We start from the raw sequence: 25219 nt of genomic DNA, 5'->3' as shown, positions 1-25219 counted from the left end.
AATTATTACACTTATTTTAATTAACACAAATGCATGCTTTTTATAGCCACACAAACTCTCAAATGCACACTGCAATGTTACCTTTGGAGAAACAAGAGGTGGGGCGTGTAAAACCCATCCCTTGTCCTTTACCCCATTGGTGAACACCATGCAAGCACTACAAGTTCCTCCCCCTGTTAAAGCACACACACAAACACACACATGCACACTTAATGCTGCAATCCTCTTTGTGAAAGTGACGCGCTTCTGTCAGAAACAGAGCTTAGCTGAAGTGAAACAGGGAGAGAGGGAAACAGACTCATTCAATTTCTGCTTGACTGGCATCCGGTTAACTACTGTTTGGTCCTGTCAGATTTTCTTTGATCTGGTTTTTCTTGCAGGTTGATCATCGGGACTACAAAAATCACACCCCACCAGAACTTTTTGGGAAGTCTGCCAATCTCATACTGGACATTTTCATTTTGGGATTGAAAGCTATTGATCAGAATCTGTCCAACTTCTTTTGAATTGCTGCAGACCTACTTTGCACTCGCACCATTCTACAACTTCGGCCTGTGGTTTGGAAGATGCTAATAGCTTATGCAAATTGGATTCAAATCTAACTGAGGACACCCATATCCAGCTCTTATTATTATTTTATTTTGTATTCTTTTAAACTTTGTGGAAGAGTTTAAATCTAAAGTACAACCTGGTGTATGAGCAAACAGTAGAAACTGAGAGGTGGTCTCAGGTGAAGGGTGAGAGACAAAAAATAGGTGTTTTTGGAAGGGTCGGTGGGGCTCAAACAGAGCCACGGTGGAGGACGACCTGCTGGATTTTACTGAAATGGACGCGTATGACCGTTATGTGGATGGGGACAGGGACAGCTACCAGATTGACTACAGGCGTATTGTGGGAGACATGGAGCCAGCCAGGCCACGGATGTCGTTACGAGACTCGGAACATCACTTTCATGGCCTTTTTACCCATAATACACTACATGGGCATGGGCATGAGACGGCTGCCCAGCGCTACAATGCCACCCGGATACAGGCAGGGTATGAACCAGAGAGGTGAGAACATAGTGCAGGTCTATGAATGAATAAATGAATGAGCAGGTCTTGGTTTCTTTTTCTCAAAATTCTGGCTTAACTATCTTAAGACATTATTGTAGATTATTTGATCAAATACAATAGAGATGGACAAGCCGTATAAGACACAAATATACATTATGTCTATGCCCATTATATACAGTATACACATGAAGACCTCTGATGCAAAATCCTCTAAAACCCACCTCTGTCAAAAATGAGATAATAATATGGAGAACATAGTATACGCTCATCAAATACTTTTACTTCAAACTCACTAAATCCCAGCCTCAGCCCTTTCAGAAATGGGTTAATATTAAACAAAGACTTTAGACGGACTTTTGCATCTGAAGTCTTCACATATGTATGAATATATGTATTTATTTATTTTAGGCACTAATTAAAAAAATATTGACCATATATTTATGGTCAATATGTTTTTCATATAATAAATTATTACAATTATTAATAAATTATCATTATTAATAATGTATTTTGACCCATTAATAATTAATACTGTTTTGGGGATAACTCATGTTGGTTTTGGTCCCCTTTTGTGTATGTATGAATTGTTTATTTAGATTTTAAATTTGTGTTGTGGTGAGAATGAATAGAATAATAATTGCGTTGATGGGATAATAGAAAAATAACAGCTGTAAATGAGTGGGAGAGAAGAAGAAGGGGGCGGCTCCGTTTTTTCTATTTTGACCTTTATTTTGTCCAGTTAAAACAAGTGAAGATAGTAATTTATTATAGTAGTTTATAATTTATCTAGTGCAAAATTCATTATCACCTGTAAATACATAATCAATCAATATAATGATATATAAGTGAATTAATATGCATTTTAAATAAGCATCAGGAATAAATTCAACTGTCGGCATAACCACTTAGCAAGAGTTGTTTGGGTGTTAGACGCAGCCTATATGTTGAAAGAGCCTTTAATGGTCTTTAATGGTTCATGGGCTCTAAATGCAGTGTAACTCTAGAGCAAAATTCATTACACCTGTAAATACAGAATAAACCAATATAATGATATATTAGTGAACAAATAAGCATTTTCTTGAATCATGGTTTATGATTATTATAGTGTGTATACACTTAAGCTGTATTGCGGTGGTTCTGAAACTGTGAATAAAATAATAGACAAAAAAAGCTGACTAGCTGATGTTAGTTATGATAAAGTGTTTTTGCTGCATAACTATAACATGGCAGTTAAGAGGGTGAGTTCACCCAAAAATGAAAATTATGTAATTAATTCCTCCCCCTCATGTCGTTCCAAACTCTCAAGACCTTTGTTCATCTTCAGAACACAAATGAAGATATATTTGATGAAATCCGAGAGCTTTCTGACCCCCCATAGACTGCATCGTTATTACCACTTTCAAGGCCCAGAAAGGTAGTAAATACATCGTTAAAATAGTCCATGGGACTAAGTGGTTCAACCTTAATTTTATGAAGCGCAAAAAACACAAAAATAACGACTTTATTCAACAATTTCTTTTCCGTGTCAGTCTCTGATGCAACACAACACATGCTTGTGATGTTGATGCAGGAGCCGGCCAATACTGAGCCGGCGGTCTGACACAGAACCTGGAAGCGCTGCACTGTGTTTACAACGTGAACAGCATCAGAGACTGAGAGGGAAGAGACGAAAACGTTGAATAAAGTTGTAATTTTTGTTTGTTTTTGTTTTTTTTGTGCAAGAAAAAAGTATACTCAGGATACAAGACACCTTCTCAAAAACCCCATGAGCGTTCAGTTGGATCTGGCATCACAGTTTATTACCTCATCCCAGCCTTGACACTGACACCTGCGAGACAGGTGCTTCTCTGAGGGCCTCGTCTCCCCTACTCTCATTGTCACCTCTGCGGTTGACACCTCTGCCCTCAGAGGTTTACTAGTATTTATCTGCCTCAGAACTGCAGATCTTTAGCTTAGCTTGGCCACAAGAAGGAACATTTGACTTTTAGAATGTAAGACATGACCTAACAATCTACAGTGTGTCTGTATAAGCTCTTCAAAGCACCTTTCACATCTTCTATGTTGTGCATCATCTGAAATATACTCTACTAACTGTGTCATGCAGCTCAGAAGTGAAACGTTGCTGTACATCAAATGAAATCTAGATGCCCCCACATCTTTTCTCTTTCCCATTAGAGTCGGCTCTTTTGACAGATGAGAAGAGAACTACTTTGGATTACATTGATAAAGCACTCTTTAGGTCTAATCTGCAGTATAAATCCCGTAAGGAAAGAACAGCATGCCTGTATGTTGAGAGGGCAAGATTAAATGTCCATCAGGAATAAATTCAACTGTCGGCATAACCACTTAGAGTTATTTGGGTGTTAGACGCAGCCTATATGTTCAAAGAGCCTTTAATGGTTTTTAATGGCATTGGCGTTATTGTACAAAGTTTGAATTGCATTGATAAAGTTGGGGCCAAAACCAAAAATATTCAAAGATTTAAGAAAAAAAGGAAACTCAACGGAATCAAATGCTTTATAAAAATCAAGAAAAATCAAGAAAAAACAAGAAACCGTCATCAAGGATCAGATCCGAGTAATCTAAAATATCAAGAACAAGTCTAATATTATTTGGAATAAAGTCTGTCTTTCATGAAACCTGACTGAAAGTCATCAATTATATTATCTAAAACACATTTGATTCTTTTAGCAAAAATCATGGCTAGTATTTTGTAATCATTCTTTAAAAAAGCTTATAGGTCGCCAATTGAGTGGGGTCCTTTTGAGAGCACAGAGAGTTCCCTTATGTAGGCTTTCTAAATACACTTGGAGAAGAAATGGAGAAAGAATATTTGAGGATTTCTTATAAAACTCTGTGGTCAGACCATCATTTGAAATTTATTAGGTTTCAGCTTATCGTTCCCCTTAGAAATATCTTTAATTTGAATAGGAGATTCACACAAACTTTTGCCAGTATCATCAATTTTGGAAATACGGTCTGAGTCAAGATAAATAAAAAATAAGTCTAAATATTGTTGAGAGTGTCTAGACTAGAACGATAAAGATTTTTATAAAATTCTTCACAATAATTAGAAATGTCTTTATGATCTTTTAAAACCACTCCATTTATGTTAAGACTATTTATAGAATTGAGATGATTACGCTGTTTCTCTAACCTAAAAAAATAATTGGAATTACGTTCTCCCTCTTCCATCCATCTCCTTCTTGAACGAACTAAAGCACCCTTTGCTTTACATATATACAAGTTATCTAATGAGTTCTGAAGTTCAGCCAATTCTAATTTGTGGACAACTGATACATTTTCAAAGGGGATGCAGGAGAGACAGACAATTTTTTTAAACAATGTTAAGTTCCTCTAATTTGTATTGCTTGGCTTTTTGAGATCCAACTTTGAATAATATTAACCTAATATTGTATTTTAATGGCTCCAAATTAGAACCAAAATTATTTTCAGCTTGAGCTTTATTAAGAAAGAAGTGATTTTTAGAAATTACAGATTGACAAGTTTCCTCATCTTCTAATAAAGCAGAGTTTAGTTTCCAATATGAACAATATGTTCTTGAGTAAGATGGGTTATCAAAAGACAGAATAATAGACTTATAATCGGACAGTGGAGAAGGCAAAATTTAAACCTTATTGACGTAATCAGATAAAGAGTCAGATATTAACCAGAAGTCAATCCTAGACCTCAACGAACCAGAGCTGTTAGACCAGTAAATTGTGAAGCATGAGGATGTTTTTACCTCCAAATGTCAGTCAGACCAAAACGTGAGATCAATTCACAGAGGCCTGATGATCCATTCTAGGTGGTGATGAGCTGTTTGGTTAAAGTACCCCAAAAGTAATAATCAAATTAGAATATTTAGAATTAAAATAGAATAAATATGTTTCTATTGAATTAAACAATTTAGTTTCTTCACAAAAAGAGTAGGCTACATTGGTGAGTAGGCGAGGGATGCAGCAAATAAATCCCAAACCGCTTGGATATGTAGGCTAACGTTAGTCCGATTCGTGAACGCATTGCTCAAATCGGACCTTGTGAATCACTTTAATCGAAACTTTAAGATTCGATTCAAAATAACGACTTGTTTACGAATCGTCTGTCTGTCAGGAAGTCGGCTACTACGAACATTGTATGCATTGAACTTAGACTACAAAGTCGCTTTAAAATTCACCAAAAAGTGGTGTAGCAATGACAATTCGGTATTCAAATTTTTTAAAAATTAAATTCCTGACCAAAAATAAATAAAAAATAAATAACACTCCTGGTTTGGGGAGTGTTCAACGACCAACCTTTCCTCTTCCCTGAGTGTGTTCAGTTAGCATGTGACTTCAGTTGTTCACACGGTTGAAGGTCTCTGGACACACGGCTGCGCGTCTCATGACACTCTCATCCAGAGCAGCCTATATTCACCCTCCTCAGAACACTGCTGTATAGCCTAAGCCTACGGAACTAGGAACTGCTGTTCCCCGCGTAATGGACTTTAATATAGCCGTCATGTGATACTGTTCTGTACACGAGGGTGAATATTCAGCAGAAAGAAAGGAAGTGTTTTCATAATTGGAAAGAGAAAGTAGCTACTCGAACCTGTAAGTGGATTCATATTTGTTTTTCTATCTAGCGCGCTTATAAACCGAATGTTTCTCGATGAGAATGAACGCCAAGTTAGTTGCAAGTTAGTCATTTTGAATTATTGCTTCTCATTTTGAATACATTTCCATTTAGCATTTTTGACTTCTATCTATCTATCTATCTATCTATCCATCTATCTATGCTTGACACGTCAGTTGTTGTATTGGTTTATGCAGGATGACGTTGTTGTCAGTGGAGTGGATGGTTGGCAGTGCAATGAGCTGATGACAAAGTTGAAGCCAAATTTTATTTGCATGTGTTACAACCTCTCTTTTGTGTGTGTGCATGATTGTAGCATGGCTGATTACCTTATCAGCGGGGGAACTGGGTATGTGCCAGAGGATGGACTCACTGCCCAGCAGCTCTTTGCCATCGGTGATGGTCTCACATACAAGTAAGTATACAAGATGAGGATCATGTGCACAAAACCCCTTTATTTTTTCCTGATTCCCTGCTTTGTAATCAGACACATACGTACACACACGTACTGTCATACAGTAAGTCAGATCGACAAACAGGGACAGCGTAATGTCAAAGCAGTTCCTATCATGTGTAGTTTCACTTTCGCACACACATGCACTCTAGGTAGGCATCTCTCTGGACATCTGTCAGTGAGATGGCTCTCAGCTCCATGGCAACCCTCTGAGCATCTCCATAGCAACGGGGAGCTCAAGTGCTCGGTCCCAGCACATGCAGCCCATGTTTATGGGACGATGCAAAATGTGCATGTGTGGGTTCTTTTTGTCCCTGGTTTTCTCTCTTACTCACGATCCAGATGTAATATCAGGCTCATCGTGTGCTTTAATATCAATTAGAAATACAGCATGGGATTTTATGAACATTAGTCCTTTTTATATGCTGTACACCACTGCATTAAATGAGCCTGTTTGTGTGTGAATACAGGCATGTGCTTTCCCAGCCTTCTAAAACCCTTGCTAACAGAGCAGTGGTCTCCGTGTCTATTTTTATCATGCTGGCTGGAGTGTTTAATCTGGTCTAATGGAGGTTTTATGAGCGTTAGGCCACATGGGACAGGACACTGAACTATGCCTTCTTCTCACACATCCTCCTGAGACAGATAAATCCAGTCCCTATCAAAACATTATGGTGCTTTAAAGTAAGGGATGTTGTTTTAACACTTTCTAATAGTAGCCATGATACACAGTGCTTTTAACTGAAGTTAGATCCTAACAACATTAATAACATGTATATCAAGTACCACTGGGTACCACTTCAGTTTTGGGGTCAGTAATGAATAGTTTGATTTAGCAATGATGTATTAAATTGACTGTAAAGTATTCCTGTTTTTATTGTATTTTTGATCAAATAAGGCCTGGTGAGCATAAGAGACTTTCAAAAACATAAAAAAATATTACCCGCCCTAAACTTTTGAATAATGTTTGTGTAAAATGAACCTAAATCTCTTATCTTTTTAGTTTGCCCACACTTTTTCAGTACACTACTGCTGCTTTAGAGACTACGTGTGTGTGCGTGTGACATTGGTGATACGGTTAAGAACATTAACAGGACGTCTCTGTACGCCACACCTTAAGTAGATTATATAATTCCTCCTTGACAAGATCAGAGACGTACGCATGCAAGTGCATCATTTCTGGCTACTCAAAGTATTCATGCTACAGGCAAACACGAATATATTAATTTACTCATGCACTGCATCACAGTAATCAGTCGGCTTACACTATTGTTCAAAAGTTTGGGCTCGGTCAGATTGTTTTATGTTTTTGAAAAAGTCTCTTTTGGTGGTTAAGAAACAATGATGAAAACAGTTGTGCCGCTTAATATTATTGTGGAAACCATGATAAAAAAAAAATCATGATTCTTTGATGAATAGACAGTTCAAAAGTTGAAATAGAAATTGAAATATACATTATCTTTGTCTTTCAACTTTGATCAATTTAATGCATCCTTGCTGAATAAAAGGTAATTTCTTTAAAAAAAGAAAAAAAAATATTACTGACACTATTTTCAAAAGGTAGTTTGTTCGAAACCTGTACACGTTTCTTTCTTCTGTTGAACACAAAATAATATATTTTGAAGAATGTTGGTAATCAACATTCAAATGAAGTCAGATCAGAAGTCAGAATGGCTGCCGTCAGCTGTCTGGTTACCAACATTCTTTAAAATATATTATTTTGTGTTCAACAGAAGAAAGAAACTCATACAGGTTTGGAACAACCTGAGGGTGAGTAAATGATGACAAAATATTCATTTTTGGGTGAACTATCCCTCTAAGCCTAGTCCCAGACTAAAATGCATGTTTGACCTGCCTTTACTGAAAGCAACTTGCACTGACATTTGTCTCAAGATGCACACCAGTAATGTTTTTTTCTAGGGCACTTTTAGAAAAGAACTTAAATGTCCTAATTAAACTAAGGCCTACTCCTGGCTTAATGTAAGTCCTGTCTGTGAAACCAGCTCTGTGTTTTCCCTTTTTTTGACAGATTTGAGTGTTTGTATAAGCTTTCTGTAATTTTGATAATGTCCTGATTCATAAATTGCTGATCTAAAGGTCATTGTTGCCTAACTCAACGCCATCTGCCCTTCCTCATTCAGTGATTTCCTGATACTGCCTGGCTTCATTGACTTCACATCTGATGAAGTGGTGAGTACCAATGCTTAGCAGAGGTTAATGACATTGCACTTGTATTAAAGTAGACAATTTAGTACAAAGGATCATTTTTGATCACTGTCGATGGAAAAAGAGCTCTTCAACTATCAATGAAGCGGAAGATCTGCAAAGGACAGTATGTGTTAACATGGCTGTGTTAGCATCCATATAGTCCCTGGTGTGCTGGGCATGTTGTCACAGGCAGTGAAGCTCATGTGTGTGTGTGTGTGTGTGTGTGTGTGTGTGTGAGACAAGGACGAAACAAATATCAATCAATTCCCTTGGAGCCACAACTATAAACACATTTTTAATTAAAGATGCAGCAAATTCACTTTTCAGCAATAGATTATTGGCAAATAACTTAGTTAAACTGGAAATCACATCAATTTAATTGGGAATATTTTTGTTTGTTGAAAATAATGCTAATTTCTTATAAGATCGGTTTAGGGTTTTTAGGGATATTTGCAGGACTATAACGCTTATGTGTTTTTTGACATTTTTGTGATTGTGTAATTGGGAATTTAGGAGTCTAGTTAAAGTGTTTGGATTTTTCCCAGTAGACCAGGTGGATTCGCTTCCTGCTGATGTAAACGCAGATACACAACGCTGTTTGTGATTTCTTTAAGCACTTCTGAGAATTATGCTGAGCTACGGCTAATGATGGGACGCAGGTGTTAGAGAGAAAGAAAAATAAGACATAGCACTGGCAGTGTGTCTACAATTCAAAGAACTCAATTGGCGGGACACTCTGAGTCAGTGTTATTTTAGTGTTCATATATTATAGTGTAAAATAATATTTTGAATTAGCTTTTATTTTTTAAATGTTAGTTTAAGTTTGAATAATTTTGTGTGCATTTTTATTCATTTTTATATTTCTATTTAGCTTTATTTTTATTTTTTTATTTCAGTTAAAATTTTTGAATATTAGTACTTCAACTAATTTTCATTTAAGTTTTTCATATAATATTTAGATTTTGTTTTATTTCAGCTTTATTTCAATTAAAGAAATATTTTTAATAGTTTCAGTGTTAGTTAACAATAACAACACTTCCCAGTTCCCTGTACTGTAAATGTTTACTTTATAGAAATTGTTCAACCAAAAATGGCATTTTGTCCTTATTTGCTCAGCCTTATGCCGGTCCAAACCTGTATAATTTTATTTCTCTCATGAAACACAAAAGGTCATTTTTAAATACACAGAAGTAGCAGACTTCAGGTCAAGTCACCTTTATTAATATATACTGTAGCTTTATGCAATACAGATTGTTTCAAAGCAGCTCTGCAGTGATAAACAGGAAACCAATGATACAAACAGAATTCAATTCTGCTCTTTTTCTTCTGCTCTAAAAAGACAATAGCAAACAGTGATTATTCAGCTGAATTTAGTTCAGTGTTGATTCAGTTCACGAACTGTGTAAAGTTAATTGATTATTGAATGAGTTCATTTCATCAATAAATAAAACGGCTCTGGGGAAAACAGTGATGTCATCATCCGGCTCAGTTCAGTTCTCATCCAATAGTGTCAGTGCAGTCAAGTCAATATTGCCGAATATTAAGTGAGGAACCCAAATTCCCATCGGTGACAGAAATGGTGGAGAAAAAAGCAGGCACTGTCAGTGGGCCAGTTCTTGTTTCAGTTCTTATGTCAAGGTCCAAAAGTATCATAAATGAGTTTAATTACTCTCATGTCGGTTTACATAGACACTTTGCCCCCTTAGATTTTTCGTAACGGTCATGTGTTATGATGTCAGGATTTGACCTCTGCTCTGACCCGGAAGATAACCCTGAAGACGCCACTCATTTCCTCTCCCATGGACACAGTCACAGAGTCCTCCATGGCCATCGCTATGGCTGTAAGTAACATTCACAGAAACTATATATTTAATCCAGCAAAGTTGCGATTGCTTTTCCATTTAATTCACTGCTTTGTCCTGTAGCTCATGGGTGGAATTGGAATCATTCATCACAACTGCACACCTGAGTTCCAGGCCAATGAGGTCCGGAAAGTCAAGGTCAGTCATATGATTGTTGAGAGATGCACTTTTGGCAGAATTCAATACAAATGTAAAAGTTGTATTTTGTAAATCTGGTCAACTGTTTATGTAAAATTCACAGGCTTATTTGATTTTTTGGTTCAATATATACTTATAAATAGCAATAACTGAAATGTTTTGTATTTGTCATACTGGCAGAAATTTGAGCAGGGCTTCATTACGGACCCTGTAGTGATGAGTCCACGGCACACTGTCGGTGATGTGTTTGAAGCAAAGGTACGGCACGGTTTCTCCGGCATCCCGGTTACTGAAACCGGCAAGATGGGCAGCAAGCTGGTGGGTATCGTTACATCACGAGACATCGACTTCCTGTCAGAGAAAGATTACGACAGGCCACTGGAGGAGGTTTGTGATTAAAATTGTCTAATTTAGCTTTAATAATTTGACGTTGGATTCCAATTTAAGTGATGTTTCATAATCTAAGCATTAATTTAACAGGCACTTTTGAGTGAAACTGAATGTAGTGCAGAACTTGATCCACCAAGATTTGATTGAAGTTTTGGCCCACTACATTTTTTAGAAATTAATATTTTAAGAAATTAATCATTAATGAGAATTTAAATTCATTTTATTCAGCAATGATGCATTAAATTGTTTAAAAGTGTCAGTAAAGACTTGTTACCAAACATTTATATTTCAAATAAATTCTGTTCTTTTGAACTTTCTATTCAAAGAATCCTGAAATAAAATGTATCATTGTTTCCACAATAATATTAAGCAGTACAATTGACAGCATTGATAACAATAAGAAATATTTCTTGAGCAGCAAATCAGTATATTAGAAGGATTTCTTAAGGATCATGTGACACTGATGATGCTGAAAATTCAGCTTTGCCATTACCAGAATAAATTGCATTTTAAAATATAGTTATTTTATCTATATAGTTTTTTTTTTTGCAATAATATTTTAAAAACATCTTGACCCCAAACATTTGAATGGTAGTGTATATGAAAGATTGCAATGTAAAATATACACATTATACACTAGAATGTAAAATATCATTGATCACTGATGAATCGAATCACAATAAAACAGGTACATTTATTAAAGGTACAATATGTAAGATTTTTGTGATAAAATATTCAAAAACCACTTGCACAGTGTGCTATATCTCATGCAGTTGTGTACTTACATTATCCCAAAAGTTGCCAAGGATTTGTAAATCCAGAGTAATTCCAGTTTTAAATAATGGCTCGTCCCTTGTCATTGTCGCATATCAATGACGTAATATCTGCGCTATCCTCGGTTTCCGCTTAAAGAAACCATAGATTCCTCATTAGCGGCCGCTTCAATGGGCCGCTATGCGTAAGCTGCTAATGAGGGATCTATGTATACATATCTGTACAATTGTAGCGACATTGAGATGTGCCTTAATTAGCTCAAATTATGCATAGGGAATTTTAATAATTAATCATGAATATGATTAATATATTGCATATTACAGTTAAATTATCGAAATTGAAAATAGATCGATTGTATATATGAATGGTAAATCATAACGAATTATAATTCCTCATTCATATATCAATGGTCTTAATTACAGATCGATTATATGAGACAACTTTAAGGGAATCAATTTAGTTTATCAAACAATCGGTTTGTCCAGCAAACAGCCGTAAGGTTAACTAACCAACTTCTCAACAAGGTTGTCTCTTTTTATAAACTCCAAGAAATCTCAATGTTCCGGCCGTGAACATTAATTTTCAGGTGTTTATAAAATTTACGTTACTGATATAGTAACAACTTGTAAAGCTTTTGTAGCAGGACCGCATTTCATTGACTTGTAAAGTATGAGCATTCAAAAACAATCAAGAATATAATGGTTTTAATAAAATGAAACTACGGATACAGAATTCTACATTTAAACACGGGATACATGTATGTACAGTAAACAGTAAAACTAATGATACAGACGAACAACAAACAGGAGTGAGAGAGAGAGATTGCGAGAGCGCAAGATTGGGAGAGAGAGAGAGAGAGAGAGAGAGTGAGAAGATGAGAGATCTTCTGGTTTGGCAACATTCATCACAGACAGAACCTTTTTAGACACCAAGGATCAACAGATCTCAAATAAGCATAGTAAAACGGATACTTGCACAGGTACCGCTCTTGGGTGTGACCGATCTGAAAACGGCGTGTGCGTGTATCTCTGTCAGGTGGATGCCGAGCGTTCGGGTTCGTCCAGCGAGCGCGGTGTGTTTGAATGTCCTTGTAGGTGAAGCTTGCCAGTCTGGTTGTGTTCATTTTCTTCGCGAGAAGACATGAACAGAGGAGACTTCGAAAAAGATAAAATAAACTTGAAGAAAACAAAAGAGAAACGATGGATCATCACACTAAGGCGATGTCCAGGAGTCACATGATGAAGCCACAAAGAGCAGGAAGAGCCAGGGAGTTTTGGCAGAGGGTTTTCAGGAAGCTTTCAGAAGGGTTTTAGCAGGCGCTTAGGGAAGCTCGGCGCGTCTCTTTAAGGACACTTAGGTTCACGCCTCTGTTTGCGCGAATCACACATGACCGTCCGCGGATCTGAAGCGGACACAGTTCTCTTTGTCCTGTGGGGGATGCCCACTTCATGAGGAAATTGCATTTGAGCCGTTTGGCTCCTGAAATATGAAATGTGTAAAATAATGCACCTTACTTCATCATGCTATCGGAATTCGGCTCCGTTAGATTGAGCGAATTACAGACATATCAGACACGTCACATGAAGATTATCGGAATACAGAGTTACATAAGATATGCATTTTATAAGCATTTAATGTTCCTTCACATGATTATAAAGCCATAATACCGGCTACCGTGACCTAGGAAATATCAAACTCATGTTTATGCATTTCTTAAGTGGTTATACTTATAGACAATATAAGATTGCAGAGGCTATTCCCCTTTCTTCATCAGAATTCAAGTGGGAGCTGTGATTTCCCTTGGAATTCCTTTTGGGAGTCATAAAGTTTTATGACCTAGCAAGAGGGAGAGTTATAGAATCTTTCTTTACAAATAAACTTTAAGGTTCGAAGTTACAGAACAGTTAAAATTACATCTATAGAATAAGACAAGACTAATTAGATATGCATGCATATAGGAAGGTTGGATACAATTTCTGTGTTATACAGTATACATTTATATACACATTATAGGACATTTGTGTGTGTGTGTGTGCAATCAATGTGTGATTGTCCTTCAGCGTTCAGGCAGCTTTGTGGACTCTTTCTGTGGGGGGGATGCGTGTCCCGTGAGACGGCGAGGTTTGAATGGTTGACTATTTGTTGAAGACAACGCTGGCTTGTTCCAAATGTGTCATGTGCTAGCCATAGTGGCACCAATCTGGTCAACATGCCCGAAGGGGGTCGTATACAGAATGCCCCTTTGTTTACTCACGACTGGAAGAGACTTTAGTAAATTAGAATCTAGTTAATTTACTCCACATACCAGAGCTGGCTCGATTACCTATCTGATTATCACTACATTCCCCCTTTTGGCGGTTTGGCAGGACCCGTGTGGGCGGCCTCGTTAAACCGTCACATTGGTCAGATGGTAGGTAAGTCATGAAGGTAGGATGGCAGGTGGAACCTGATGGTAGGATAGCAGGTAAGTCATGAAGGTCGGATGACAGGTGGTTGTTAGTACTGAGGGCTCAGCCCGATGAGGTTCGGCGTGGTCTCTGACTTGGCACCCCCCATCTTTCCGGGGATTCTGTCTGAGACCTTCAGGCACGGCTTTCGTGAGCTTGGCTGAAGATGTTAGCATCTCGTTGAGTCTCCTTTGCAGAGCGGAGGCCAAACCTAGTGTCAGAGTGTGGCCGGTTACCGTAGAGATGCACCGCGCAGTGTCGGCTGCGGTCCAGGCTTGGACCACAGGTGCGGTAGTCACGACTGGCGGTCGAGACAGAGCTTGGAGGGCTGTGTCGATACGAGCAATGTCAATTCACTGGGACCCCCTTTTGCAAACCACAATTCCCGTTCTGGAGTTAGGGTGACAGTGTGGTTCCTGACGAAGGATGGGGTTTCCAGTTCTAATCTGTACTCTTTGCTTGGAAGATGGAACAATGTCAGGTCATCCAGGTGGAGGATGGCACCTTTCGGTACTTGAAACCACACGCTCTGTTTGAGCAAGGTGACACGGGTGGCAGTGTCATGTTGGTTGTAAGTGAGCGTAGCTGTTCGCACGGGAGTGTTGACGAGCCATCTGTCACCTACAGTCTCTGCTTGTATCTCGGTGACTTGCGTGCGAGGCTTGGCTTCTGCAAGGCAGCGTGTGTTGCTGATCATGGGTTGCAAACCGCAGATTCCGTCAGTGTTGTCTTTGAGGAAGGGTTTACTAGGGCAGAGATAGTGAATGTCTTTGGTCGTGGGCTGCACATGTGGGGCCAGGTGCAGCGGTGTGTCGCTGGTCATGTGGTAGGCCACCCCGTCCGGGGCTGTGACCAGCGGAGTTTGAGCAAAGTCTTTCTGGAAGACAGTAAACAGCTGTTTCATGGATTTTACTGTCTGGCTCAGCAGAACGCTGTGAATGTTGAGAATTACCACAGTTCCCATCAATGTCTTTCCGATGGTCTGCAGGGATGCACTCTGTGTCGTGAGTTGCAGTCTTAGCTGTGGGACCTCAGTCCGAATTTCAGTCACATGGTTCACTGCGTTGGCACTGGGCATACCAATGCTTAACAGAGTTCTGGCAGCAGCGGCGGCTCCGAGCGAAGCTCCCAGGAACCGTTTGAAACGGTGGTTGTGTCCACCTAAGTCCGCTTGTGTGACAGTCGTTTTATCAAGTTGGTTGAGCATGTGCTCGGCCTTGGCCTTGGCGTGAGCGAGGGAGTCCTCTGTCCATCGGGCACGGGTCCAGCTGTACAGCTGGGCTGCTGTGCTGGGGTGAGGTGCTCTGTAGACGTTGCGGGGGTTGCGTCGAACACCCACTTTCTGGGTGTGGTTCCTGCAGTTGGTGATCAGGAGTTGTTGTCCTCTCCGGACGATGCCTGCTGTCGGACCTGGTGAGATGTCCGATTGCGGCTGTCCTCTGGTTGGCTGGAGGCACAGGCATCACGAACCACAGCATCATCCTGGTAAAAGTGAAAGGGAGAGAGAAAGAGAAAGGGAGGAAAAATTTCAGCGAGTGTCGTCCTCGGTTGGCTCGGACAGTCTTTTCGCTTTGAGGATGCCGGTATGCCACTTGCTTCGGTGTCTTGCAAGTGTCTCTGGTGCTGAGCAGCACGTGGTGCGTCCAGGGCGTACATTGGCATGACCCCCCTTTTGCACTGTGGCATCACAAGCTTTGGCGCAGTGATGTGCAGAACGCTGAATGTTGTCCTGTGCACGCAGCATGTGCTTGTTGACGTAGGGTGTCAGGGGCACTGGTTGTCGCTGGGTGCAGACGGTGTTCGTGGGTGGTTGGCGGGGTAGAGAGGTGGTTTCTCATAGTGTCCATTGTTTTGTCACAATCTTTGGTAGCTAGAAGGTTAAGGTCAGGTGAAGCAGGGGCTCTGTGACATTTGGTCATACTTGTGGTGAGAGAATAATGCATGACCCTAAAAGTTCAGAACCACGGTTTAATGGGTTCGCTAGATATGCAGCATAAAGTTAGGTGTTTCATGTGTATCTAGCTAGTGATGTGTATCTAGCTAGTGATGTGTCTCTTTTATCTTTATCATCTTGGCTGTGGATGTTAAGACTTATGTGGTTCCGAGAGTATTTCCTGGAAAGGGCATAGCCGAGATTAAATAAATGACTTAAGATGGCTCTTACGGCTTAATTATTTCTCTGGACTTAAGTAGTGGTTCACTACGGCTTGACGAAGTGAATGATGGGGAGAAAAAGGACAGCTTTCCTATTCCAATTACGCTTATTATCAATCCTTTGGACTATAGTTGTGCCCTAGTAAATTGTTGAAATTACCTGTGTTGCAGGGTCACAAAAATGAGTGCACTTGTTGAAAGTAAGCACAATCACAAATAAAGGTGTCTCTGTTTCCTTTCTGGGCCCAATTGGAAATGGAACCACATTCGAACAAGAGAGGAAATTAAATTAAATCATATAGATGACCAAATAGACCGGGGAATAGCTGACTGCTATTATTATCAAAGTGGAAAAAGTAAATAAATAAATAATGAAAACAAAAATTTAAAAGAATAAATAAACATAAAGTAAGTAATCAAAACAGCGGTAATGATCTGAATGTGATAATAATCAGTAGCACTAGTGACTAACTTTGGATTTGCCCAGACCAACACTCCACAGTGGGTTACAGCGGTTGCGTGTTCAAGGCCACACTCTGTGTGTCCCTCCAAATGTTAAGTCAACATGCTGATGGAAATTCTCATTACTATACGAATTCTTCTCTAGCTGCACAGTTAACATGTAGTTAAACTTAAGTTTAATTGACAGGGCATCTGCAAATTTAGCTTACAGCGCTCAGCCAGGACTATGGTTAATTAGTGAAGGTGAAAGTTTAGCTGAGGAGAATTGAAAGTAAGGAAAGTGAGGAATTACAAACCCTAACTGGGGTAAAAGAAAGTATTTTGGAATACTTTTAATTGGGTAAACAAAAGCTGCAATTAAGGCTTTCAGTGAATGATGCTAACTGCTAACTGTAGAAGTTATTATTTAGCTTAGCCTAAGCTGGGTGAATGCTAGGGTAGGTTAGCCTAGCCATGTAGGCTGGTTTGTTTACAACGTGACATCACAAGTTAGCACTTCCTGTGACCAGTTGTTGTCATGGGAACCAGATCATGTCAGAACAATTCAACAGTATCTGCAGAGTGTCTGCACATTTTACTGAGTTATGCATGTTTAAACGGGTTAAAAGGGGACTCCTATACTTTAAGTCTTTCAAGAACTTGGCGTTACATTCAGTAAAATGCAAATGTGTTTTGGCATTTGTTACTTTTACTCATGGAACTCTTCTCTTTACTTTAAACAACTTATTCTATTTGTTTACAGAGTAAGAAAATAGATTAGCTGTACGTCAAAGCTTGTCTAAGCCTATATAGTTACGTCCCTCTTATGCATAAAAGCAGACTTTTCAGCTAGTGAACAGTTTTGACCGCTAGGTATCACTCTGCTTGTAGATGCAGCAAAAATTTAGGTTTTGGTGAGCACACACACAAAAGGTTTTGATTATCTTAGTAGATGTGCATTAAGCAGCGTCGACTTATGACTGGTTTCTTACATGTCATAACCTATTACTCAAAACAAAAAAAACAAAAATTGCATGTTGGTTCTTTTCAGATGTTATACTTCGAGAGTAACAAAATAGAGTAAAAACAAAAAATAAGAGATAGGATGAAACCAGAAATGAAGAGGAAGAAAGGAGTGTTTTACCTATTTAAGTTTAGCTAGGAGACATAAGTAGACTGTTGTTCCTTATGGGTAAGCTGCTGTTTTAGACTAAACTGGCAGGGACACATCAAACATCAAGGTCAACAGAAGAAGAAACCACGGGAAGTGTTTGCAGTTCTGTCTGGGGCCTACTGTGCATTTGTGTTATCCGTACTTCATGTACTTAGCTTGGTGCTAAGGAGTGAGGAGGGGTAAAACACAAACAGGAAGTAGAATATTACTGATCTGTGTAACTCGCTAAGGAAACAACAGTCGCTAGATATCGTAATCCTATAGAGAGAAAGAAGATGAGGATAGTGACTAGTGATAGTGACTTTATCTACAATAAAGTAAAGGTAAAGTTAGGACGTCCTTATAGCTCTAGGAGACTAAAGGGAGAGCGTATCAGGCAAGGTAGTTAAATTTCAAATCTAGTTAAGCTTTATTGAGCTGAATAAGGATTCAGGCTGAAACCTGAAGTAAATAAATTGAAATAAAATCAAAATAAAAGGGTAAACATCGAGTGTTCTCATAGCTCTAGTAACTAGAATGGAAATCGACTAAGCCAGTTGATTTAATTAAATCCCAAATTTAATTTAATTCAACTGAACTGAGTGGGAATGTTCAGGCTCAACAGGTGTAAACACTCACAAATAAAATAGGGGTCGCCTTAAGTCAAAATAAAATAAATAACAAATGAAAACAAAAGTATCTGGGTTTCAATTTGAAAGTGAAAGTGAAACCAAGAGGGAGGGGGTCAAGAGGTGGTTAAACAAAGTCTTTATTGTGTCAGAAGCCCGCATCCGCTATTTTGGTTGTTGTAAACAGCGGAGCCAGCGGAAGTGGCTCTGAGGTAGGCAGTTTAGTTCGTAAAGTTGCCAAGCAGTGTTTATTCACCTCAACCTTGAGGGTTGAAAGTGGCCCCAGCTTGTTGTTTAATGTGCCAGGTTTGGCAAGGGCACGTGTTTGATCATATAGCTGCAGGTCAGTCATGACCTTGGGCAGCAGGTGTCAAAGTCTTTAGTGAGCTGTAAGGTGCAGGGTAGCACAGTTGAACCTTGACCTGGTGTTGAGTCTGTGTCTTTTCATGGCTGGCTGTGGGAGTTCCCGTGACCTCTGTGGCCTGCCAGTCTGGCTCTGGTGACCTGTGTGACTGGAGGGGGTCAGGTTCTCGCACTTGAGCCCAAACTTGCAGTTGTTTGAAGTCTATTAAAGGCTCAAATCGATCTAGCAGATCTTTGCCAATTCGAAGTGGAAAAGTGTTCATTTGTGAGATGAGCACGGGATGGACTAGACTCGAAGGACCAATTGTCAGGTGGATGTGAGCTACCTGTTCTAGCCGGATGTTGTTCTGGCTGTACAACTGTACGCTCAGCTCACACGTTTGAGATGTAAGAGTTCGATCTTGTCTCTTAGCTTTGAGTCTTTCAAAAAGTTCAGCTGATATCAAAATGAGGTCTTAGCCTGTGCCTAGCAGGGCTTTAATGCTGAAATCAAGGTCTATCGTGATGGCTAGGTAGAGCTTTCGGGCCACCCCCTTTTGGATCAGGTTTCCCAGGAGTCTTGGCGTTGGGGCTGGTGTGTTGATCGATGGGCGGTTAGGGCCGGCCTTGTGTGGGTCGCTGCGGAGGCAGGTAGCCAAAACAGCATTGCTTGGTCTTTCGGGACTTTGGTCCCAGTTGTGTGACACTGTGCTGTCATGCTCAGGCTGTGCAGCGGTCAGCTGTGGTGGCTGGGTGATGCTGTCACTTTGTGGTGTGACAGCTGGCTCTGTGGCCTGGGGTCAACGAGCAGTGTTCAGGGTGCGTAGACACAGGATGTCGGGCTCGTACCTCTTGTTTCTCTTGTGAGATCTCCCGTGAAGAAGCTCTTTCAGCACCTTCAGGATCTTTGACGTGGCTGGGTGTTGTGGGGCGCCCTCTATGGGCAGCTCTGAGTAGTGTTCAGAGACAGAGTAGATTGTTGGGTTTTTCAAAGTCTTTTGGACACAGTCTTTTGCTTGGTGTAGGCTTTTTGGGCCAAGTCTCTTAGCTGGTGGGTAGACATGCTATGGGGACAGGCCAGGACACCTAGGTGATGACTTACTGTGGGATGCAGATTTCGGAGAAACAGAGTTCTGAAGTTGAAATCTTCTTCCATACCTGGGTGATTTTGGGCTCCGAAATAGGCTTGTCGGAGTTGGTTGTTGAAGGTCTGTGGGGTTTCAAGTCGGGCCTGCTTGAGGTCCATGGCGGTGAATAACCCTTGGTCTGATTCTGGATCAGAGAATTCACGGATCAAAGCTTGTTGCAGCTGCTGGCAGTCAGTTTTGACAGTGTCCTTTTGACGATTTAGGAGGCTGCGCACCTCACGGCTGGACGTAATCCTTATCAGGTAAAGTCTGTCCCACGCGGTTGTGTTGGTAACAGTCTGTAAGTGAGAGTCAATGTCTTGCAGGTAGGCGTGCACGTCGTGGCCTCTTGCAGGGTTCTTTGGAAAGGCTCTCCCCCTTTCGCTGACGGGGGTTCTTGTGGGCTGGCTGGTGGTGTCTTGAACGGTGGACTTTCGCCCCTCTTTTCAGCTCTGTGTTGTTGGCTGAAAGGTGCGGACGGCTGGTCAGGGGAAACTTTGTGGTGTGCGTTTCCCCTTTCCGGTCGCTTTGTAATCTATAAGAGTGTTTCAGCTCTCTGTGAACAATGTCAATTTTGTATATGATATTGTCTTTGTGCTGAATGAGTTCATGGATTTCAGCTTGGGCCGCTTGCAAGTGTTTTTCGCAGGCCTTGGCTTTAGTGTCTATTTCTTTTAGTTCAGTCTCTGCTCTTGCAAGGAGAGCTTCACCGTTTTGGAGTTTCATGTTGAGCTCCTCTCTGGTTTCTTTCTCTGACTGCTCTTTTCGGTCTGTGTGTAGACGAAGATCAGACAGGGCAGTTTGAAGTCTTTCCACTTCCTTCTGTAGCTTGGGGTCGGTGTCATCCTCTTCCTCGGTTTCGAGGAGTAGTTGATCTAGACGATTGACGATCTGGGCCTCCTCCGCTTGCATCTTTAGCGTTGCTCCTTCATGCTCCAGGGCGATGCGGCTCCTTTCGTGGAGGCGTGCTTGTGCGATGAGCTTGTGAGCGAGGTTTCCGACGTGTCGGGCCCAGTCTTTGTCGTTGTAGCTTTGGCTCGGTTTGTGAGCCATCAGCTTGTCCAAGTCGGCGTCCAGCTGCTCTTGGCTCGGGGGCTCTGAGTCACTGGCGACCTTGGGCAGGAGTGGAGGTGTTGTGGATCTCGGCCATGTCTCCAGGTTGTCCCAGCGGGCTGCGGGACAGGAAGACCGGAACAATACTGGCTCACTGCGGGCGAGAGGAGCACAGCACACACACAAGAAAGCAAAACCACTGCAAGTTCGTTTACGAGCTAATGAATTATGCTAATACGGGCTATGCCGTCTATGAGAATTTTGGCTAACTGATGCAGACAGTTAGATTGGGACAATTTGCGTAGGTCAGCGCAAGGCCTAAATAAAGATTTTGACAGGGCGGCAGCCTAGTGGGTCACATGGTGACGCTAGCTGCTCAGTGGTCGATCTGTTATTTAGCTGTCCTTCGTGTCATAGGTTCTGTCTCTAGGTGAACTGAAAGAAACAAATCACAACAGAACAAAAAAAAATTGTGTGATAGAAAAGATTGCAGTAAAATTAAACAGAACAAATGAATAGGTCTGTAATAAAATGGGAGATATACTAACACAGAGAGTGTTACAGGGGATAGGGAGCCTGAGCCTGGTATCCAGCCGGATTTATAGCCGGGCCCACGGGCTAGTGGGTTTACCGGTGGAAAGCCTTATTTAGTTTGCCTGGGTGAATTGAGGTCACTCTGGTTGGAGCCAGCGTCGTGGTTAATCCTTCCGTCGTCCCCACGCTCAACCGCCGTGTCCTCGGGCCTCTCTGTTCATCTGTACCAAGGTGCGTTCCTCTCAAACAATCTGCGACTTTGGAGTGCCAGATTTCTGATGACACAGTTTTATGTGTCGCACCAATGGGGAGAGACAGAGAAGTCCGAGACTCACTCACGGTCCGCGCCGGTAACGCCAGTCAGACAAACCAGCTTGCCGGAAACCAGCCAGAGATGATAGTCAAATCACGACAGCGCCCTGGGGAATTCTACGTACAAATACAGAACAGGATTTAGCAAGCGAAACTCAAAGTGAATTAAGGTTTTCTTGCCTAACCCAATGGAGTAATTATGTATGTAGAAATAAAGGCAAAGGCTTTATTAAATAATAGTAAACAAAAAGGAAATTATGATAATGTTGGTAATTATCAAAATGACCTAACCCAAAAGAGAAAATAGAAAATAACGAAAGCCAGAGGCACAAAGGAGGAGGCAGGTAGTAGCGTGTTTGTGTCACTTGAATAGACAAACTTAATTCAAATTTAATTCAAAGAGGGTTAAATTAAATTTAAATTGGCATGTACGAAGAATTAAAGGGAAAATCAGAATAATATCAAATAATCACTAATGATAGCAGTGAAGTATTATCCACAATTATTAGATAATCACAAACGAAAGGTAGAACTGGAGAGAGCAGGCTGAACGCAGGAGGAAGTGAACCGTAGTAGTGGGTTTTTGCCACCAGGGGGCGCACTTGTGGTTAACCTGGTTGAATCAGCCACCTTAATTTAAATTTAAATTCAAAGGAGTTGAAATCAAATCTAAATATGCGTGTAAGGGGATTGAAAAGTCAAGATGATATCCTATAATAATTAACGATAACAGTGAAGTATCGTCAATAATTATACAATAATCAGAAGGGAAAGGTAGAAATAAAACAATTCATAACGGAATGAAAAGAGAGGAAAGAGAGAAAACAAAATTGACATGAGAAACTTAATTCAAATTAAAGTTAGGAATTTGATATTCCAAACCGAATTTGAATAAGTGTAAGACGAGTTAAAGATCAGCATAATATCTGATGATAAATCAGATGGCTGAATAGCCAACTTGATTTAAATTAAAATTAAAATTTGTTAAACTCAATTTAAATAAGCGTGTACCGAAAGTTAAAGATCAGAATTATCTCTGATAATAATCAAGATTACTGCAAGGTATCATTAATAATTATGAAATAATCCAAAGAGAGAAGTAGAAATAAAACAATTCACAACGGAATGGAAAAAAAAAAGGAAAAGAGGAATTGACATGAGAAACTTAATTCAAATTTAAATTAGGAATTTGATATTCCAAACCAAATTTGAATAAGTGTAAGACGAGTTAAAGATCAGAATAATATCTGATGATAATCACGACTACTGTAAGGTATCCGTGATGGCACATCACATAAAACCAACTGGAAATTGACCACTTCAAAACAGAATGAAAGCAGGAAAAGTGATAAACCGACTTAGCAGGGGATGCCACGAGGGAGCGCCCCTTTTTAAGTGGGTATCAGTGACTGAGCTGAGAGTCTTAACTTAAATTTTAATTCAAATCTTGTTTGAATCAAATTCAAAATAATAGTAATTAGTCAGGGGCAGGACAATCTAACATCCAATAATATTTAGCACAAGCAGAGCTGTTAAATACACATATATATATTGAAGTTAGACCGCAGAGTTCATTATCACAGGGAAAATGAAAAAGAGAGAAAAAAAAACAAGAGAGAATTTGAAAACAAAGTGACCTGTTTGCCAATACCCACACGGTGGCGCAATTTAGCTCGCGCAGAATGATGTCACGGAGCGGAAGTAATCAGACTATACCGGAAGGCTGCCCTCCAGTGTTCGTCAGCGGAATTACATTCAGTGTGATTTTACGCTGAGAATTTCTTTCTCCTAACGTCCACACGATGGCGCCATTTGAAGTCATGGGGTTGAAGTAACTTGCACTATTAAGCACTAAAAAGGTGTCTTTAGTGTTTGTCAGCGGAACTGAGCACTCGGCTTCAGAGTGATTTAACTCTGAGTGCGTTTCTATGCGTCAGTTGTCTGCAAAAATCACAATTATTTCAAAATCTCGGCGGATTTTTGGTGCTATATTTCACAAAAGTGTGTGGCAGGATTTCTTCACTGCACTACACGTAAATTGTGGACAACAGGAATTATTCATCTGTTGCTTCGGCTCCCGTACACACAATCAATAGCACTTATGATTCAAACGTGTTAGGTTTACAATTGGTTAGCTACGCCAATTTGTACCAGGAGTTATCGTTAATCTAACGATTATATATCAGGCCTTTTACTACTGAATCAAAGGACTCTCGCTTTGATCAGATTGTCTCACACTAAAAAGAGATTCCTTCGTCTTAATAGGCGGTTTTAGACATATTAAAATGTATCACCTGCAGAGAGTTGTCTTCATCTCAAAACAGGACATTCGTGATATTAATACTGCAGTGTACTCATTTAACAGTGATAAAAACATGTCTATGCATATTTTAGCAGCTGTTAACATGTAACGTTACTGACTGACGTCGGGTTTTTTTTGCCTGTCAGTTAGGAGTGAGTTCGCAGTGCGACTTATCTCACAATTTCAAAATTCCATATCGTGCGTGCACAAAATTATTAATAACCATATAAACAGATTGAAACTGAATTTGCTCATAAAACAAAGTTTGAAATGCCCGCATTCTCCACCATATAATATGTAGCGACATTGAGATGTGCCTTAATTAGCTCAAATTATGCATAGGGAATTTTAATAATTAATCATGAATATGATTAATATATTGCATATTACAGTTAAATTATCGAAATTGAAAATAGATCGATTGTATATATGAATGGTAAATCATAACGAATTATAATTCCTCATTCATATATCAATGGTCTCATTACAGATCGATTATATGAGACAACTTTAAGGGAATCAATTTAGTTTATCAAACAATCGGTTTGTCCAGCAAACAGCCGTAAGGTTAACTAACCAACTTCTCAACAAGGTTGTCTCTTTTTATGAACTCCAAGAAATCTCAATGTTCCGGCCGTGAACATTAATTTTCAGGTGTTTATAAAATTTACGTTACTGATATAGTAACAACTTGTAAAGCTTTTGTAGCAGGACCGCATTTCATTGACTTGTAAAGTATGAGCATTCAAAAACAATCAAGAATATAATGGTTTTAATAAAATGAAACTACGGATACAGAACTCTACATTTAAACACGGGATACATGTATGTACAGTAAACAGTAAAACTAATGATACAGACGAACAACAAACAGGAGTGAGAGAGAGAGATTGCGAGAGCGCAAGATTGGGAGAGAGAGAGAGAGAGAGAGAGAGAGAGTGAGAAGATGAGAGATCTTCTGGTTTGGCAACATTCATCACAGACAGAACCTTTTTAGACACCAAGGATCAACAGATCTCAAATAAGCATAGTAAAACGGATACTTGCACAGGTACCGCTCTTGGGTGTGACCGATCTGAAAACGGCGTGTGCGTGTATCTCTGTCAGGTGGATGCCGAGCGTTCGGGTTCGTCCAGCGAGCGCGGCGTGTTTGAATGTCCTTGTAGGTGAAGCTTGCCAGTCTGGTTGTGTTCATTTTTTCTTTCGCGAGAAGACATGAACAGAGGAGAC

General features: G+C 40.0%; 1 protein-coding gene across 4 annotated transcripts in view; it reads left to right on the top strand.

Annotated features, from left to right (window-relative positions):
- The first annotated feature begins 209 nt into the window (after positions 1 to 209).
- impdh1a (IMP (inosine 5'-monophosphate) dehydrogenase 1a) overlaps positions 210 to 25219 on the top strand; it is a 46014-nt gene continuing 21004 nt past the window's right edge. For 2 of the 4 annotated variants that reach the window (XM_056251170.1, XM_056251168.1), the window contains exons 1-6: positions 211 to 1052; positions 5986 to 6084; positions 8265 to 8313; positions 10071 to 10172; positions 10257 to 10331; positions 10512 to 10718. In XM_056251170.1, coding sequence (XP_056107145.1) covers positions 826 to 1052; positions 5986 to 6084; positions 8265 to 8313; positions 10071 to 10172; positions 10257 to 10331; positions 10512 to 10718 — 759 coding nt within the window. In that variant the 5' untranslated portion in view covers positions 211 to 825. Of the gene's footprint in view, positions 1053 to 5630; positions 5648 to 5985; positions 6085 to 8264; positions 8314 to 10070; positions 10173 to 10256; positions 10332 to 10511; positions 10719 to 25219 lie in introns of those variants that run through there. The other 2 variants (XM_056251169.1, XM_056251171.1) reach the window with 2 other exon arrangements.

This window comes from Rhinichthys klamathensis, unplaced genomic scaffold (assembly GCF_029890125.1).
Source record: "Rhinichthys klamathensis goyatoka isolate OS25496 unplaced genomic scaffold, OSU_Roscu_1.1 h1tg000078l_1, whole genome shotgun sequence".
Taxonomy (NCBI): domain Eukaryota; kingdom Metazoa; phylum Chordata; class Actinopteri; order Cypriniformes; family Leuciscidae; genus Rhinichthys; species Rhinichthys klamathensis.
The sequence above is the reverse complement of the archived record's forward strand: the minus strand, read 5'-3'. Positions and strand labels throughout refer to the sequence as shown.